The sequence below is a fragment of the Pteronotus mesoamericanus genome, unplaced genomic scaffold (genome assembly GCF_021234165.1).
Source record: "Pteronotus mesoamericanus isolate MK-2021 breed Mesoamerican mustached bat unplaced genomic scaffold, CSHL_Meso_final scaffold_651, whole genome shotgun sequence".
Lineage (NCBI taxonomy): Eukaryota > Metazoa > Chordata > Mammalia > Chiroptera > Mormoopidae > Pteronotus > Pteronotus mesoamericanus.
This window is the reverse complement of record NW_026555325.1, coordinates 25,429,156-25,448,839: the sequence shown is the minus strand read 5'-3', so window position 1 is coordinate 25,448,839 and position 19,684 is coordinate 25,429,156. Positions and strand designations below refer to the sequence as shown.

The 19,684-nt window shown below is 34.7% G+C and overlaps 1 protein-coding gene across 1 annotated transcript; it reads left to right on the top strand.

Moving 5' to 3' along the window:
* The first annotated feature begins 15,570 nt into the window (after positions 1 to 15,570).
* Positions 15,571 to 16,361, top strand: LOC129061891 (40S ribosomal protein S4, X isoform-like). The gene is given in 2 exon segments (XM_054562715.1): positions 15,571 to 16,105; positions 16,108 to 16,361. Coding segments are annotated over 2 exon segments (789 nt in total).
* Positions 16,362 to 19,684: the final 3,323 nt, after the last annotated feature.

Below are 19,684 nucleotides of genomic sequence, written 5' to 3'. Positions count from 1 at the left end.
GGAGATAGAACCAGGGTTTGAACCTAAATATTTAAACTCATAGTCTTTGTCTTTTTCATCTTCTGTTGTCACCTCCACATACATGAGAATAAGGGGTATATAAAATGAGGAATGACTATGTTTCTGTAGAAATGCTGACAACTGTGATAATGAAATAGTTTTCAGTTGAGGAAATCAAAATATTTTGTGAACTTGCAGCATGAAGATGCCAGGGGCTATACTTTATAGGTCATGAAAGTTAGAGAAGGCCCTTTTATATTGTGTTCTTTATCCAAGCAGACTCAAGGCTAAGCATTCAACTTATATATGTTTAGTTATCCTACTTTATGTTGGTTAGTTGGGCTTATGGTTTTATTGATAACTCAGTAGATTTTTATGTAAACAAAAACAACAATAAAATCAAAGAAACACAGTACATGGATAACTGGATAAACATAGTTGAGGGTCTGAGGTATTCTTTTAACTCCTTTTATGCACATATAAATATATATCTTAACATTATCATATAAGGATGTTTAAATTTTTAACCAGATGCATATCCTTCTATAACTGGCTTTTAACCTTTATGGTATGATATCTATATTATATATCTATTTAACCACACATACTCCTCCTATTACTTGATATTCTCCCTCTCTCTCCCTGTCTCTCTCTCTCTCTCTCTCTCAAGACTAATCTGTAATGGGCATTTTACCCCTTAAACTTTCATAAGTGATTATTTCCTTATGATAAAATCATAGATGTAGAATTGCTGGATATTACAAGTTGGGTTTTCCAATGGCATAGCCTGCGGTGAAGACTGCATTTAAGGGATGTATTGGGAAGTACTCCTGGGGCCAAGGTCTGTGGAATGGAAGAGAAGGAAGCTAGACCAGTGAGAAGTTGGTTGTCACGAAATCTCAAAGAAAGTCTCAGCTGATTCTCCTGGGAAATTTTAAGCTGGGTTGTCCGCTTAGAGTTGCTCAAGTTAGAATGAGGTAGACAGATTCTGAATTGATTAGTCTCTGGATGCGAGCTGCCCCAGGAAGAAAGCTGGCTTGCCCTGTACTTAGGTGGCTCTCTTCGGCCGGATGGATTCCAGAAGACTGTTGACAGGGGAGGGTTGTTTGCTACACTGCACTGGATCAAAGACAAGGCAAATGATAGAAATTGACAAATTATGCCATTTTACCATCTAAAAAGCTTCTAAAATATATTAATCCTATCAGCAGTGTGTGAGAGTACTTGCTGCCCAAACCTTTAACAATGCTAAGAACTATCAATTTTTATAATATTTGCCATCCTGATAGATAAAAATCCTCATTGTTGTTTTAATTTGCATTCAATTTTAGTGAGATTGATATCTTCTTATATATTTAAAGGCCTTGCATTGTTCTTTTTTAGCGACTTGCCTGTTTATGGCCCCTTTGCCATTTTCTGTTATGCTAATCTTTATGCAGTAAGAATATTAACCATTTATTTTTTACATATGCTGTATGTATTTTTTGAAGTTTGTAATTTGCTTTGTAATGTCCTTTATGTATCTTTCCAGGTAGTCTTTTGTACAGTCAAATATGTTGATCTTTTCTTTATTTCAACTTTTGTGGTAAGGGGGTTGTTCTTATTCAAGATTATAAATGTATCTTCACATATGTTTGTGGTGCAGCCTCTCTAGGCCAGGCAAGTTCACTCAAGACCCAGGCAGATGGAAGAAAAGCTGTGGAGCTGTAAGGACACTCAACATGCCTTTATTCAAGGGTGGGCAGATCTACACATGCTGTAAGCTGCATGTGTGCATGCTATCAGGGAGCCCCCTACCCCCTAATATACTAGGAACAGACAAAGCTGGCAGGAGACCAACCGGCCATGTAACATAGTGAGATTCTGGGCATGCGAGCCTATACAATGTTATGAGAACCATTCTTCGGACCCAGACTCAAGGCCAAGGTAATACTAATCAGGCCCAGTCTCAAGGCTATGAGAACATTACTTACCTTACTTAGCTCCCCAGACACCTGAATGAGGAAGCCAGATTGCTTTCATTTACCCTACATATTTTATATTTTATAAATATGTATAACATGACACTACAATTGAAGCTTGTGCTGAGACACCAAGATACAACAGATACCTTGTTCTCAAGGGCCAGAGCACAGTGCAGCCATTGCAGTTTTGCACTGTGAAGGTTGCAGGGATCTTCAAAACTCTCAACCCCATCAAGGATATGTGAGGATCAGAGTGGCTGACTAAAGAAGTGTGTGTGCTTCGGTTAAGCTCTTAGTGTTCTGTGAATGTATCACACACTCAGGGAAAAATGCATAAGGTGAGTCTTCATTCACTTTAAGGAGATCTCTTAGCAAGTTCAGTGTGTCCTCTGAAGTTTCAGGACATGGTCAATAGGTGTCTGATGCACGACGGAGAACTGAAGGGACAAGGGACTAGCTTCCTAGCTTTTTTGAGTTTAGAACAAAGGACAGATTGCTACTGATTGGCTGATTTGCATTCCCAGAATTTCTCAGAACAGAGTTCCTGAGTGTTTCCCATGATCCAAAGCTCCTCCACCGTACCCCTCAACACAAAAGTATAGAATGCGGGTCAGCTTAGGTCTTATATCAAAGGAACACCCATGAGGGCAAATGTTGTAGGCATTATCAGACCTCAGAACATATTGAAATGAAGAAAAGAGGACAAAACTGTTAGTTTATAATTGTAATTTATGAGTCCTGCTTCTTCAACATAATAGTTACAGTGGTCTGAGATAAAGACCAAACTTTTTGTTCTTAAATGTAGCTAATTTTTCCAATGTTATTTATAAAACAATGCAACTTTTTATTCATCAATTTCAAATGTTACCATTTTTATATATTAAATTTAAATATCTATCTACTTATTCCTATACTCCATACTGTTCTAGGAATATAATAATTCTTCTGCTTTGTCATATTCATTCAATAAAATCAGTATATAAAATATTTCAATATTTGATTAGATAAATCTGTTACCATTTTGCTCATTCTTTTGTCTTTATTTAAGTGTTTCCTTTTTTGCAAATGAACTAAATAAACTTTAAGGTAATCATCCTCCAAATTGTAGATTTTTGGGGGGAATTACAATAAATTCACAAAATGACTTTTGGCAATGTTTGACATCTTTTGTAAAATTTAGACTTCCCAACAAATGTCTTCCTTTATGTCCTTCAGCATTTTTTTCTGGCTTTCTTCCTATGTGTTTGTATTAAATCCTAGATATCTTTTATTTAATTGTTATGGTGACTTAGATTATTCATTGTCATGCTTTCAAATGTCATAGGATTATATAAATAATATATAATTATTATAATTATATGTACTGATAAATGCTTAACTTCTGACCTTCTGGAGGATTTTTTTTAATTCCTGATTTTTATACTGTAATGATTTCCACAGTGTATATATTTGTGCCATGGCCAACTTCAAGCTATCTGCATTAATGATACCAGATGTGGAATTAGGAAAATAGTGCCAAATTTACTCTTGTGATCTATTATGTACCAATTCCAGTACATTATTATCGTTACTTCTTTCCTGGTCAAATAATTTTTAAATGATTACAATCAATTCTTTGTAAAGTTCAAAGTAAATTTTATAAATAAGAATTTAGGACTTAAGAAAAAAAAAAAAAAAAAAAAAGAAGAAGAGGGGGGGGGGGGGGGGGGGGGAAGAAAGGAAAAAACGAGAATAAGGACCTAAAAACCTAGGAATTAAAATTTAGAAAAAAAAATCTGGATAATTTTGTCCTTAAATATATATATTTTTCCTGAATTTATGACTTTTTATTATTTCAGATACATATTAATTGGGAGAACATTAGTTATAATTTACCTTGGTCTCCCTCTTAGGGGCTCTTGACCTGTGGTTTTCCTTTTTCTTTCATTCTTAGTCTATAGTTGGTTGTGTAGATGCGTGAAATGCACTGCACTGGATGTGGGAGTCCTCTATACCCAACATTCTTAAGGACTCCACTCAACTACGCAAGTTCTCTTTGCCAAGTAGACTTTTAGAGAAGCCACTTAAGGCATGGGTTTCTTGTGCCAGTTTCAAAACTTTTCAATGTATTCTCCGATGGTGTTACTTCCCAAAGTTTCTTTCAGCATTTGCTGGGTGGGTTTTACACATGTCCATGTCATGTGTAATTTATAGGTATGAGGAATGCTATGAAAATTAAGTGGAGTTACGAACTTTTTTTTGTTTTGTTTTAATTCACTTTTGTTGTGATAACTCAAAACTACCTTTAAAGTGTAAATCTCATTTTTCTCTTCTCCTTGTCTCTCAATCAGGAGCCATCAGTGTTCACATAAACAAAATCTCAGGACAAATGCTGCATCCAATTGCTTGGGGCACAACTAAATTTGACTTCCCTACTATCTCTTCCCATTACACGTTCTGCCCTCCCAAAGTCAAGTCACAGGCATCTTGCCAGCCACTGTTCCATGCTGGAGTGTTTTCCAAACCTTTGTTTGGAAAGTACTCCCACTGAATTTTGAGACAGGTTCTTCCTTTGCCTGGCATATTAGTTTGCTGGGGCTGTCATACCAAATTACCACAGACTCAGTAACTTAAAAAAACAAATTTACTTCCTCACAGTTCTGGAGACTAAGAGTCCCAAGGTCAAGGTATCTGTATAGTTGGTTTCTTCTGAGGTCTCCTCCTTGATTTGTACATGGTCATCTTCTCTCTTGTTTTCACATAGCCTTTCCTTTCTGTGTGTCTGTATCCTCGTTTTCTCTTCTGAAGTAGACACCAGGCATCTTGGGTTGGGCACAGTTTAATGATCTCATTTTAATTTAATTACCTCTCTAAAGACCTTGTCTCTAAAGACAGTTACATTCTGAAGTATTAAGGGTTAGGTCTTCAACACATAAATTTGTAAGGGATAAAATTCAACCTATAGCACAAGCATTGAAATTCAAGCTATTGTCCATTAGTTGGCACTTTACCTAATCTGCCTCTTTGATAATACCTAACCTACATGGCCATATTTAATTCCTTTATATTTCTATATTTCCTTGGACTTTTCAATAGGATTTGGAGAAAAGAGGAAGATGAATACATGGACTCAAATTGTTATCTCTCTGTTGAAGTCTTCTGATGTTTTCCAATGCCTAAATAGAAAACAAAGAGAAGAGAGAACATATTAAGAGTGATCACTATAGTGTGCTAACCTACCTTAATCCTAAAAGTCGCGAGCTATTCATATGCATGTGCATAAATCTTCAGTGAAGAATAGAACTGAAATGCTCTCACATTTAGTACTCATTTCAATTGCTCCAAAATACTTATAGCCAAGATTTTGAAGTCATTGACTAATACATAATTATGATTTGTAAAGTTAAAGATGAAATAGAATGATAACATTTATAAATATTCCAAGATCACTGTCAGAATATTATAGTAATACATTTTTAAGAAAAATTCAAAATTATATTACCTTCTATACTACATATAAGAAAATACTATATACAGTATTATATGTAACATATAAAATACTATACAGAAAAACATATTATCTAATTTGTAATATTATTTTTTAGTCATATCAAAATATGAGTCTTCATAAACTACATAAACACTGTTAATAAGAATGGTTAAAAATAGGTATTAAGGTTTCATATTGTAAGAACATTTTCTAAGAATGTATTTCATTGTTTTCTCTTGATGTTTGGCCCACACAGCTAATACAAATGCTCCCTTTAATTAAAATGAGAATATATATTACTTATAAAGCTTAGTCTTAAGCAGAGCCAGATACAAAATCTATAGCTCCCATAATGGGAGATGCACTATAGAATAGCATAAAATGATAAATTGATAAACACATGGTATGATTATTTTTCCCCATTGTTATCTATCTCTTATCAGTGGCAAGAAAGTACAAAAGAATTATAAAACCCTATTTAATAAAAGAAAAATTATGAACTATATAACTTATGTGATGATGAGATCTTATACTTTTAAAGGTTCTTGAAATTAAAATTCTGCCTAGCTCTTTTTATTCTTGACATAATTTTTCTCCTTTCTTTATAATAATAAAATCCTTCTGGATAATATCTCCTATTGTTTATTTCAGAAGAGCCAAATTTTTCAAGCATTAAACAATTTTTAATGACATGTACTTATTTTGTATTTGTCCATGGATGCTTTGGTCATACATTGGAAAAATGAGAACAAATGCAGTTATATTATTAAATGAACTTTGGACACCAAATAAATATTTACTGGAGGCGAAGTAACAAAAATATGAGCTGCTTACTCTGGGAGCTTTTCAAATTCTCTAATCTATTTGAAATTATTTTGATGCTGTTATTTAAAGGTTAGACTTTTGTTTTTGTTGCAAGCAAGACTCTGTCTGGCATTCCCTACCTCTGCTATCTTAACAGTTGTTAGAATTCTGGAGTCAGTATTTCCCTTCTTTCTGCTTGAAGTTCAATTGGGTGTTTCTATTTACTATTACATTTTGAGTCAAATAAAATTTTCACATTTCTGCTCATAAAATAGATATTTTCTGAGGGGGGAGGGAGAAAGGAATGTAGAGATTGGGGGAAATGACCCAAGTGGGCCACTATGCTCACATCCACATGTTCATACAGATTGATGATAATACTCTCTGCCTCCACAGCTTTGTTATAGGCTTCATATTAAATGAAAGAGATACAATAATGAAGAGCTATATTAGAGAACTACTCATACTCAGGTCATTTTCAAAATGCTTCTGTCGCAATATAAAAACCAAAAAAAAATTGCACCATTGTTTTATTGTGTTTATTTATCTATTGGCTGGTGTGTAGGAATATAAAACTTAATGGCTGTTCCTTAGGGAAGAAGGAGATATAATATGTATTTCATTTTAACTCTTTAAAATAATGCATTAAGGTGCTACACAGCCTTAGTGGACATTTCTTGGCTTAGCCCCACTTTTTAAGGCATTTTTAAAACTCCATACTCTCCAATCTTGGTGCTGGGGAACATATGGAGACTAGGTTGCATCTATCATAACTCTTCAGTAATGAGTAAAATAATTAATATAGCATTTACTTACTAAATATCAGATGTATCCTATTTCCTATAACCCTCAACTACTCTGTTAAAGTATGTTATTTTAACCACATTTATATAGAAAAAAATGAACTCAGAGAATAATGATAGTGCCAAGCTTTAAACACAGTACTGTCTTACTAAAAAGGCTACATCGATTCTAATTCATGTAGTTGTCCCTGAAATATTCAAAAGCCTTTTCTGATTTTGCTGCTGATAGATACTACAACGCATGTGAAGTGACAGAATGGGGGTGAACATACCTGAGGTGAATCACAATACTTGGTCTTCCTTTGGCTCCACCAAAGAGGTTCAACCAAGTAGTCAATTAGAATAAATGAATAAAAACATCTCCATGTATATTCAACAATGACTATTTAATGACTATCTAAACAGGGCATCAAGGAAACACCTCAGATGAATTACAGACACGATGAGATTTATAGATATGGAATATCTTAAGTTTTGAGGGCGAGGCCTACCCCCTGGCCCAACCTGCTTTTCTGCCCTCTTTCCAGGCACTAAGCCATGGCTGTCAGCATAGAAATCCTTTATGTTTCAAGAGCATCCTTTGCCTAACTAATCAGGTTCGGTCTTCTGCCGCTGTTCATTTGGTACAGCAGTATCAACATACTGGTATTTTCATGATGCATCACATTTTCCTAAAGCACTGTGTCTTTGGTGAAGGCAACTTGTCTTTTTGGAATGTTAACACCACTACCACCTTCTTACTAAACTCACCCTTTTTACTTTGTGTCACAGATGAGAGGCAGCAATCTCTGTGGCTTCTTCTGTAGATCCCCAGAAAGACTGAAGCAATTCTCCTAGGCTCCCACATACTTTGTATATATCTTCACTTATCAGTAATTATTCAGATTAAAATGATTTTTTGCATTAGTATCTTCTCAGTGCAGTCTGAAACTCATTCTGACAGAAACAATGCTCTCCCTACTTAAATTGATGCTTAGATCAGAGTAGTCACCCACTAAAATTTGTTTAAATAATGTCTTAATAATTGATTTAGAAAAAAAGGCCACATGTCCCTTTCTTTTTAGGCTTTTTTTTAAGGGGCAGGGGGAGCAAAAACCAATATATAGTCCATCTTTATAGTAAATAATAATGAAACTACTTTATCAGTATTATACTCTACTACATACATAAAAAGGGGTACAACTATAGTTTCAAGTTCTCATTTGGTAAGAAATTTAAAGAATAATAGCCCTAGCTGGTGTAGCTCAGTGGATTGAGTGCCAGCCTGAGAAATAAAGGGTGGTTGGTTCAATTCCCAGTCAGGACACATGCTTGGGTTTCAGGCCAGGTTCCCAGCTGGAGGCATGTGAGAGGCAACCACATATTGATGTTTCTCTCCCTCTCTTCCTCCCTCCCTTCCCCTCCCTCTAAAAATAAATAAAATCTTTTAAAAAATAAAAAAGAAATTTAAACAATATTTATTATCAAATAATAACTCTTTTAAAATGTTTAAAAATAAGAAAAAAATCCTGTATTCTTCAGGGACATTATATCGTAGTCATTTTTTTTTTAGTTTTATTATAATTTACAAACTTAGGAGTTAGGTGACCATATGTACATAAGGCTAAAGGACAGAATTTTTTTCTACTTTGTATTTAACAGTAGAACCTACCAATGGGAAATATCAAAGACCTAAGCCATTTCCCATGAATTACCATCCAAGCACTTTTGGCTATTACTTTCAATTTTAGTGTCAGATTTTATATTCAGGAAATTCTTTATTTTTTAAGTGATTTAAAACTTCAGTTTGTTTAAAATAACAAAATCACAATGAAATATTAAGAATATGCCAAAAAGTATTACCATTCAGGTTATGTATCTGTTATCTGCATCTTTAACATAAATATATTTTTGAAATGTCTTGGGGAAAACATAACACTTCAAAAATTACTTCATAATGGTTAATTGTACATTATTACAATTAAGCCGAATTACAATACATTACATTGTAACCCAAATTTTTCTTCTATTATTTTTCAAAGATATACAAGCATCTAATCTCATGAAATTAAGAGAGTGAATTTTATACTGCAGGCTTGTAAGTATGGAGGTGTTACTAAGTGGATGATTTCAGTAGAATTAGAGAATAAGCACTATGAGCCATTGAGGGGTCACCAGGAATAACTGGCCAACAATCTCACAGTTTACTTTGACATAAACATTGGTGGGATAAATATCCTTGTAGCTACTTTTTTGCTCATCATTAGTTTATTTAGACAATTCTTTAGGATTTTGGATAAAGTATGAAAATAAGGTGTTTTATCTGTGTTCCCAAATTATTCTCTAGAAAGTATTCATAAATTAATACATCATTAGCAGTATATGAATGTTTGTTTTTCTCATCAAAATATGATTTATTACAAAAAATTATGTTATTTTTAAAGAATCCCTACTACTTTGATCAACTGTAAGATCTTATTTAATTTTCATTTTGATTTGTGGTGAAGCTTACTATAATCACAGACATTTATATTTGTGTGAGTGTGTGTGAGCATCTGAAACTTTTCTCCATGTGGAAAATCTAGATGTCTGTCTTTCTCTTGTGGGTATCAAAGGGGTTTTCATGTAGTAACTTTTATCTGCAACACACATATTTTAAATTCATTTTTCAACTTGTGATTTGATTTTCAGTGCTACATATATTAATTCCTGGCATACAGAAATTTCAAATTTTAATGTAATTAAAAGCAACATTATTTTCTATTTTTTTTCTTTTTTGGTTTTCATTAACTGCTTAGAGATCTTTTTCTCATATTAATTTTCCACCTGCATTTTCTTGGAGTGTGTTTTAGCTTGTCATGACATCCATAATGATGTGGGTGATTATATTCTCATATATGTCTTAGAATTGATCATGAGCAGGCCCATGCTACTGTTTTTCGATCACATGAGACTTTATGTTTAAGTTCCTTCCAATTAAAATATTTTCTGATTTTATAATTCTACATTGTGACATTATTGCTGCCAGCATAAACTTTCATAAGTTACTAAATACATTGGATGTTTGTTCAGACTCTATATTGCTCTTTATGGAAGTTTTTCTTTTTCAACAATGAGATCATAAAAACTTAAAGGCATTCTGTGCTTGTGTTACAGATTAGAAACAAAAATTTTAAATCTTGCAGCTTTTGACTGAATGGCAAGTGAGTGTGTTGCCATTGTTCCTCTGGACAGAGGCAGCAAAAAGTACCAGCAGAATGTTGCTTAGTAAGCTCTTCAGCTGAAAAAGAATTGTTTTCTTCTGTACTATCATGTCAGTTCTGGTAGACCTATTTTATTTTGTCTCATGATTTTTCCCCCTTTGATGTTCACCTTACTTCTATTTGCTCTCATTATTATTTTACGTGAATCATAGACACAAGGACTATGGGGAAAATGACAGGTCATTGTATTCAGACCTCTGTACCTAGTGCATGTTATTGCCAGACACTTATATTATTCCCTTTAGAATTATATTTAATCTGTTTCTGAATGTCTTATTGATGTTTCTTCAATGACCTCTTTGGGTGGCTATTCCATTGTTAAATTGCTCTTGCCTTTAGGATACTTTCTCTTATAAGTAATTTAAACATGCCCTTCTTATTTCTTGTAAAACATTCTAAGTCAACCACGAATGATTTTTCCCTCTGCTGTACAATATTTTTTTCTTCTCCTGTAAAATACCACATGTCATGGGAGGCAAGCTCTGCATTCAATGGGTAGACCATTCGGAAGAAACCTAAAAAATTTCTGTCATTCCCTCATGTATAAAAGAAACAGCTAAATATTTCCTAAAATTTTTCCAGCTTTAATATTCTGTGATCTTATGCTTTCTACTCTGGTTGTGGAATTTCTAAATTAGTTTCTGACCTATAGTTTGTTATGCCTGTGAACTTTTAAGTCTTATATTCTTAAATTTATGGTTTTAATTTTTAAACATATAAGACTATGAATTTTATTTATAGAAGTAATAATAGCTATTTTATTGAGCACATAATTATGTACTATTTTATATGATGGAAATATTTATATATTTAAAATGTATTTTAATGATATTTTGATATTTTGTTAGAGTTAAATACATATACACACAAACACATGCTATATATATTATATATGTATATAAAAAATATATATGAGAGTCTGTCCAGAAAAAGTCCAGCCATTGTTAATATAACGAGAATGGTTCATACAACATCGATGTAACCTGACAGCCAAGGAGAGCAGACTGGAATGCATATGCATTGAACAATGATGGTTTTACTATACTAGTCAATGGGGGCAATAGATGCCTCGAAATGAGCATGTGTACTGTGTGGCTGTCGCATTCAAAACAACTGAGTGAGTAAAGCAATAATTCTGCATCAGATTTTGCTGTAATCTTAAACATTCCTCCATAGAAACTATTCTGGTGATTGAGAAGGTTGAAGCAATGGGCAACTAGTGATTGGCAGCTTCATCAGGACAATGGGCCCTCTCATGCATTATGTCTCATGCAGAGTTTTTTGGCAAAACATCAAATCACACAGATGACTCAGCCCCCTACTGCCCAGATTTGGTGCCCTGCTACTTCTGTTTTTTTCCAAAAACTAAAATCACCTTTGAAAGGGAAGAGATTTCAGACTGTCAATAAGATTCAGGAAAAGATGACAGGGCAGCTGATAGCGATTAGAACTGTGAGAGGTCTCAAGGTGCCTACCTTGGAGGGGACTGAGACATCATTGTCCTATGTACAATGTTTCTTGTATTTTGTATCTTCTTCAGTAAATGTCTCTATCTTTCATATTACATGGCTGCATACCTTCTGGACAGACCATATATATAATTTATAATAAATGATATATGGTATATTATATATGATATATAATTATAATATATATTCAATTGAAACTATTATAGTCAACACACCTTTTTTCCTTCCTTTTTCTTCTTGTGCCTTCACAGGGTTTTCCTTTTTACTTATGAAGAATTTCTGAGGGCACATCACATGAAGATACTTTTCAGAACTCTTTTTCTATTTTCTATTACACTATTTTTCAATTCTTTTTATTTTTTATGTCTATCAAGAATGTTCATTTACTTCCATGTATTTTCAGGAATTTTAGGGTTAGCTAATGTTTTTAAAGAATTTTTTTTTCTTTTTGAAACAACTTGGTAAGTGAGCTATTTAACTAATAATCTCAAACTAAATAGTTTCTTTGTTATATGATTTTTTTTTGTTTTGTTATTGATTTGGTGATATCATCTATGAGTAATAGTGATGAGATTCGGCTCTCATATTACCTGCGCATGGTATGGCTTAGATCTACATTTTAATTTTTATTAGTAGTAGTGAATGGGAAAATATTTCTTGGTGTGTTCTTTAGGCAACATCCCCAAATAGTTTACTAAACCAAGGAGAAAACTGTGTCTTGGAAAGTGGCATATTTTTAGGTCATCTGGCAATAGAAAGTAGGTCCAACCCTACGTAAGTCCACAAATGAGGTTAGTTAGTCCCAGCTTCCATGTGCCTTAATGATTTGGATCTGCCACCTAAGCTGTGCACCTGTATTTTTCTTTTAACAGCCACTTCCCATCTCTCATTCCTATGAAAGCTCAGTTTCTGTAAAGACTATTTGTCAGTGTTTTCACAGTCTTTCTTCTTAATCATGCCTCTTTCCATGAAACTCATCTCCCCACATCTCTGCCCTGTTCCACATATCCAATGCCTAAAGCTGTCTTAACAATGTGGATTTGTGTGTGTGTATGTGTGTGTGTGTTTAATCCAATGGGTGTAAAACCTTATCCTAAATGATCTCCTGAGCAGTTGCCACCATTGACTGTTATATTGTCCTTAAAATTTTTCCCAATATTGGTATATGTGACATTATTTCCCTCTGGTTTTCAGTCTAGTCAGATAAAATAATGGTTAAGTAATCTGACTTTGGAGACAGATTGCCTGAGTTCAAATTCCCCTCCAATTACTATGTGAACTCAAGCATACCAATGAAATTTCCTATGCAAAATGATAAGAATAATAACAGTTTCTATCTCCAGGAATTGTTGTGAAAATTGAAATATCACATCCAGAGGCATGTGATCACATCCTAGGAACATTTCTACGCATGTAGTAAATATTATATACACATTAGCTATTCTTATTTTTAGACTCATTCCTGGGGACTTCTTACTTGGATGTTATTTTTCATGTTCTTCAGGATTTCCTCCATGATGTTCATTTATTTTTATACTACAAACTACTTTATGAGTAATTTCATCCTTGTCTAGATATGAATAATCAATGAGATGCTAATAACTTCAGTTCAAATCTTTCAATTGGTATCTAAACCTGAACATACAACTACCTACTGATTATTACTTAGATGTCTCAAATGCATTTCCAACTCAACATGGTCAAAGTTGAAATCCCTTTTCTATCACTGTCAGCTCACTGACTCGCAATATCATTTATGCCAACCTTTTCCAGAGTGAGGTGCACAACCACAGGTGTGTAACTAAAGGGAAATAATAGTCAAACTTCTATGTATATTAAAATATACATAGTTGTATGGGTCTTTACAAAGGTTATCTTTTGAGATGTTTAAAACTTTGATTAACACTGGCTTAGTCACTGAGCCAGTGTGTCAGAGAACCTGAGTTAGGAGGTGGTAAACAGAGCAGAAATCCATACCAAAGACCTTTCCAGATTTGCTGCAATGTATGTCCTGGTCTTACTGTTGGGTCTAGGGGCTAGGTGGAGTGATTTTCCAGGCAACCTCAAGAAGTTTTATTTTGTCTTGAATTCTCTGTTCCTGTTACTAGAGTTTGGGAAAGAGTCTGAATGGAACAATGGAGCACTCTCCCTTTCCCTCTCAATACCCAGGGGTTTGCAACAGCTATCAATCTTTCCTAATGAAATATTTGTGTTCTTGAGACAAATATTTAGTCATTAGAAGTTATTTTTTCACAAAGAATCAGTTTTTTAATGTATGTAGTCAATCATCTTTTAGTATTACTAGAAAGATGAATACTATACTATAGACAATGATTTACAAAAATTGATCTCGTAAAATTAAGAAAAACTTCCTAATCATCAATGAAATGTTTCAGAGTTCAATAATTGCTAGAATTTGCACCTAGTTGTGGCTACAGAGAGATAAAATGTAATAGTTGGATAATTCACCTATAAAAGGTGATTTTTATAGCACCTGTAAAACACTGTGGGTTCTTTCTTTAGGTAACATATGTTTCTGTTTTTGAACTGATGACCTGCTTTGCACTTTTCAAAAACTAGCAAAACAAAATTCCTTTAGAATTGAAGAATTTTTAAACATGTCAAATAGTATGTGAAGTCAAGAATCCTCTAAGGCAAAGGAATCCAGTTTTTAAGAGGGTAGAGAAATAAGCAAAATGACCCAGACAGAAAACTTACCCTTAGAGAGGAAATAGCTGGGAGTGGAAAACCAATTCTTCAGAGGACAAAGATAGGAGGATAATTGGTTCAGAAGAAAAACTTCTACCTGAAGTAGAGAAAAAGCAGGTTGATAACCCTGTGGAACTATGAAGGAAGAGAACCAGAGCTGTCTTCATAATCATGGAGGCTGGAATGGCCCCTGGTACTAGAGACTCTATTGTGGAATTTAAAGGATATAAGAAAAGGAAGTCATTGTTCACTTGGAAAGGGACTCAAATGTTTTCAGGCCAAAGAAAATTCAATACTGGGGTTGAAAATATGTGGAAATAAAAAGCAAATGAAACACTAGGTGGAAAATCAAAGATAAATAATATTTAGAAAGATTATTGAAAGAATAATGTTTATTTCCCAAATTATTGAATTTTGTTCACATTTCTGTTTTATTAATCCTGTGTATCATTTCAAAATAAATGAAATCAGTGATAGTTTTTATTTTTACACATCAGTTTATATGTATGTATTGAGCATGTATACATATCAAACTTGATGCCTGCAGAGATTACTCAATATTATATGAGAGGAGTAAGCAATTAAACTTTGAGCTACTAGAATTGGAATTAGGGGTGTGCATGTGTTTAAATGAGTTATACTGACAATGGAGTGATATATGCATTTCTTTATAATTATGGAATCTTTTCTGTTGGGGTTGCATCTGTATTTTTTTGTTGCTGTTGTTTCTCTAAAAGCAAGAAGAAAGCAACTCCAATACTTTAGATTGTGAAATTATAGAAATCGAGACAGAAATAAGAGTATTATAAATAGTTGGGAAATTCTTGGAGAAGTAGATGACTTTACATACAATTTTTAAAGATTATGTATTAAAAATTAGAGAATGAGAGTCTTTAATTTTAGTGGCATTATACAAAGTAGAGACTATCCCAATATAGAACAACTTCAGATATTTTGAACATTTTGAAGATCATTAAAAGCTGAATGATCCAGCAGGGCGTGGGTTCGGAGGACGCCAGACGCCATCGTGGAGCGAGATACGGCGGGTGATTATCTTCATTTCGTTTTCATTAGCAAGAAGAGGGTCGTCTTTCTGTGCCTATCACAGCCATGGCTCTTGGTCCCACGAAGCATCTGAAGCGTATAGCAGCTCCAAAGCATTGGATGCTGGACAAACTGACTGGTGTGTTTGCTCCTCATCCATCTACCGGTCCCCACAAGCTGAGAGAATGTCTCCCTCTCATCATTTTCTTCAGGAACAGGCTTAAGTATGACCAAACAGGGGATGAAGAGAGGAAGATTTGCATGCAGTGGTTCATTAAGATCGAAGGCAAGGTCCAAAGCGATATAACTTACCCCGCGGGCTTTATGGATATGATCAGCATCGACAAAACCAGAGAGAATTCCCCCCTGGTCTATGACACCAAGGGTCGCTTTGCTGTTCCTCGTATTTCACCTGAGGAAGCCAAGTACAAATTGTGTAAAGTGAGGAAGATCTTTGTGGACACAAAAGGAATCCCTCACCTAGCGACCCACGATGCTCGCACCATCCGCTACCTTGATCCCCTCATCAAGGTCAATAACACCATTCAGATTGATTTGGAGACTGGCAAAATTAGTGATTTCATCAAGTTTGACACCGGTAACCGTGTATGGTGACCAGAGGTGCTAACCTGGGAAGAATTGGCATAATCACCAACAGAGAGAAGCACCCTGGTTCTTTTGACGTAGTTCATGTGAAAGATGTCAATGGCAACAGCTTTGCCACCAGGCTGTCCAACATCTTTGTTATTGGCCAAGGGAACAGATCGTGGATTTCTCTTCCCCGTGGAAAGGGTAACCACCTCACCATCGCTGAAGAGAGAGATCAGAGGCTGGCGGCCAAACAGTGGGTGAAGTGAGCCTAGGTGGCTTGATTAGAAGAATCTTTGTACAATTAAAGATAATACAGCATGAAAAGAAGATGATGGGAGGAAGTCACATGCTCACTAAGGCGCTAATAATTCATAACCTAAATTTCATTCCCTTTTCCTGTGGGACTTAACAGCTAAATGAGTATGACAGTCCCTTATCTTACAGTCATTCTTACTTCAACTTCCCTTTTTTTATACACCCCAGGGTTAGTTAATTGTACCTTTAAGTTTGTAACCAGCTATCTGCTCCTGCAAAACTCTTGTTTCATTTGTTTGGTTATTCTCGTTTAGTCACATTTCTTACTTCCTATCTCATAGCTACATAGACAGTTTTCTACATATATGTGAGTTTGTATGTTTGTTGCAAAATAAGTTTTGTTTTGAATGTTTATGTAATTGCAGTTGAAATGTTAATATAGATTTTAGTTACTGTATTAATATTCATTTTTTAAATGTAACAAGTACACCATACCAATATAAGATGTTAATAATTGGTGGAACTGGTTCCAGGTACATGGGAACTCCACTATCTTAACAGTTTTTCTGTAGATGTACAATTATTTTAAAAAATAAAGCTTATTAAAAATATATGTGTGCAAAGATGAAATTAAAAAAAGCTGAATGATTCAAGAGACAAGTACATCCAGTACTCTCACATAACATAGTTTCTTGCCATATCTATATAAAGACATTTTTTAAAAAAAGAATCAATACTTTGTGAGAGCAAATTTAAAACTAAATAAATAAAATATTGCCACGCAATTCAGGAGACACTGGGAGTCCTCTGATCTTCATAAATACAGTGAACATCTATTAAAAATCCTATCAGTTCCTGAGCCAATAGAAATCAAAGCTCCACTAGGGTAGATGATGTTAGTATCCTGTCTATATCCCATCACTCAACTTTCAAGTTCCATCACCTGGCTTAATAATGAACATTTTGGGAGCTGCCTCTCCTTCCTTATCTCATTTCCTCCCTGCCTTACTGGCCATGTTTTTTTTTTTTTGTTTTGTTTTGTTTTGTTCCGTTCTCCAAATAAATTATTCACTCTAGACATCTTGTGTCAACATCTGCCTCTCGGGTATACAAACTATGACACCCACTCTGAGATTTCTATGCTATTTTGAGGGTGATTACATTTCTAGAAGCCCTGTAGCCTCATAATCTAACCAGAGGTGGAACTCAGTTGCTTCTTTAGTTCTCCAAATAAATACTCCCACAACTTTTGTGAATTTAAAAGACTTTATTGAGAATTTGGAAGGCTCTCTGGCAGTAGTAACTTTGTACAATGTGCAGCTTTTCTCTCCTTCCCTCTTGCAAATTCTTCTCCCTTCTATTACATAGAACCGTTTCTTCTAGATTCTTCTTCCCCCTATGCCTTATGCAGGTCAGACAGGGTCTGGAAATCCCACCTGCTAGTCCTAGATGAAACTTGGAAAGTTGGAGACTCGAGAATCTAACTTTAATTAAGTTCACAGTAACTCAGCCTTATTATTTGGCTTCCTTACACAGAGATGGCAAGCCAGAAATGTATAACCTCTTAAAACTACCCCTATAAAACAACCAGAATATTGAGTGCTTACCATCTTCCAGGTATTGTTCTAAGTAGTTAGCTAGGATTAATTTATTTAATCTATCTTTATCCCAGATTTACATTGAGGAAGCTGCAGGACAGATAGATTAAACAACTTGATAAAGGCCGCACAACTAGTAAACAATAAAGCTATTACAGTGCAACCTGGTCTCTACAGCTAGTACATATGATCTCTATGCCATAATGCCTCTCAAAACTTTATCTTCTTGGCCACTAAATAGATCACTATCTATGAAGTGAAAACCAAAGCTAAACTCAACACAAACAATATAACTCTCCTTGTTACCTTCATACTACCTTCAAAGTTGGGTCAGTCATATACTCAGATGGTTGCCCATAGGCCCCCCTCTCTCAGCAGTCTTCCTCACAGGCAATCACCACAGGAGGAACCTCACTACTTGATTCCTTTCAAAATAAAACTAAACTGTCTTTTTAAGCCACAAACATCTATATTTGCACAGGCCTGTTAAGCTGTACAAGGTAGTAACAGTACAATTTCTATAGAGAAGTAGGTCCAAATGTACTGTCCCTGAAGCCATCCAAATTCCTGGGTTACTAATAGGTCCAGGATAGCAGGGCATAAACCACTACTGGGATTAAAGTAAATACCTTGTGGAAAAGTCACCGTCTCAAATGCCTTTTGTTAGCTCTCTTTGTGTACAGAACCAATCTTACTTTTCTAGTTGATTGAGCCAAAAGAGAATATTTTTCCAATCTGAAAAGAAAGAAGTTTTATTTCCAGGGAATGTGTCATTTGTCCTAACATATCTTTGTTCAATTAAGAGCAATTGTAAATTTAGAAGCGTGGTGTAGCTCTCTTCCATCCACTTGTGGGAGTCATTGAGAGGCAGAGAAAGCCAGTTTGCAGAGAGAGAAATTGCGAGTAAGATTTCCTGTTCAAGAAACTCAATTGGATATTTTCTTTTTGAGAGTTTATAATATACCTGTGTATCATTTATAGTATTTGAGGGGATTTGTTTTTAATCCTCACTCAAGAACATTTTTTTCTTTTTTTTTCTTTTTCTAAGAAAGAGATAAAAGGAGAAAGGAAGAGAGAGAAAAATTGATGTAGGGTAGAAACATCAATTGGCTGCCTCCCATACACTCCCAGACTGGGGATCTCTTTTATCTTGACCGGGGACTGAACTGCCACCCATGTATGTACCCTGACCAGGAATCAAATCCATGACCCTTTGATTACGGACGACATTCCAACCACTGAACCACAATGGCCAGTGCTATCTCTGTTTCTTTATGTCTTCATCTAGCCTGAGTTCATTTCTGTTGATTTCAATTTATAGTCCAAATTAATACAGAGATGTAACCCAAAATTTATGTTTATTTTATTAAAAAGAACCCCCCATCTTTTTAATCAAGTTTATCCCCATTCATAATTGTAACTATAAGCTGCTATGGCAGTTTTAAAATATAATTCACAAGAGCCAGCATGTTCAGATTCGTCTATGCCCAGGATATATCTCACTGCGGTACAGCCAGGACTGGTAATATCTGAAGGAATTGGTTATTTCTCAAGGTAAATGGTATTAAATGTGTCTTTACCGGATACTTTCATAATTGCGCATTCTCCTTTTAAAGATTGAGGTCATCTTATTTTTAGTCTTCCAGACCTTAATTTATTCCTGTTTTTTCTCTTCATAGAAACTTTTGATAATGAATCCTTCAGAGCTTGGGGCTTTTTAAAAGTTCAATTTCATT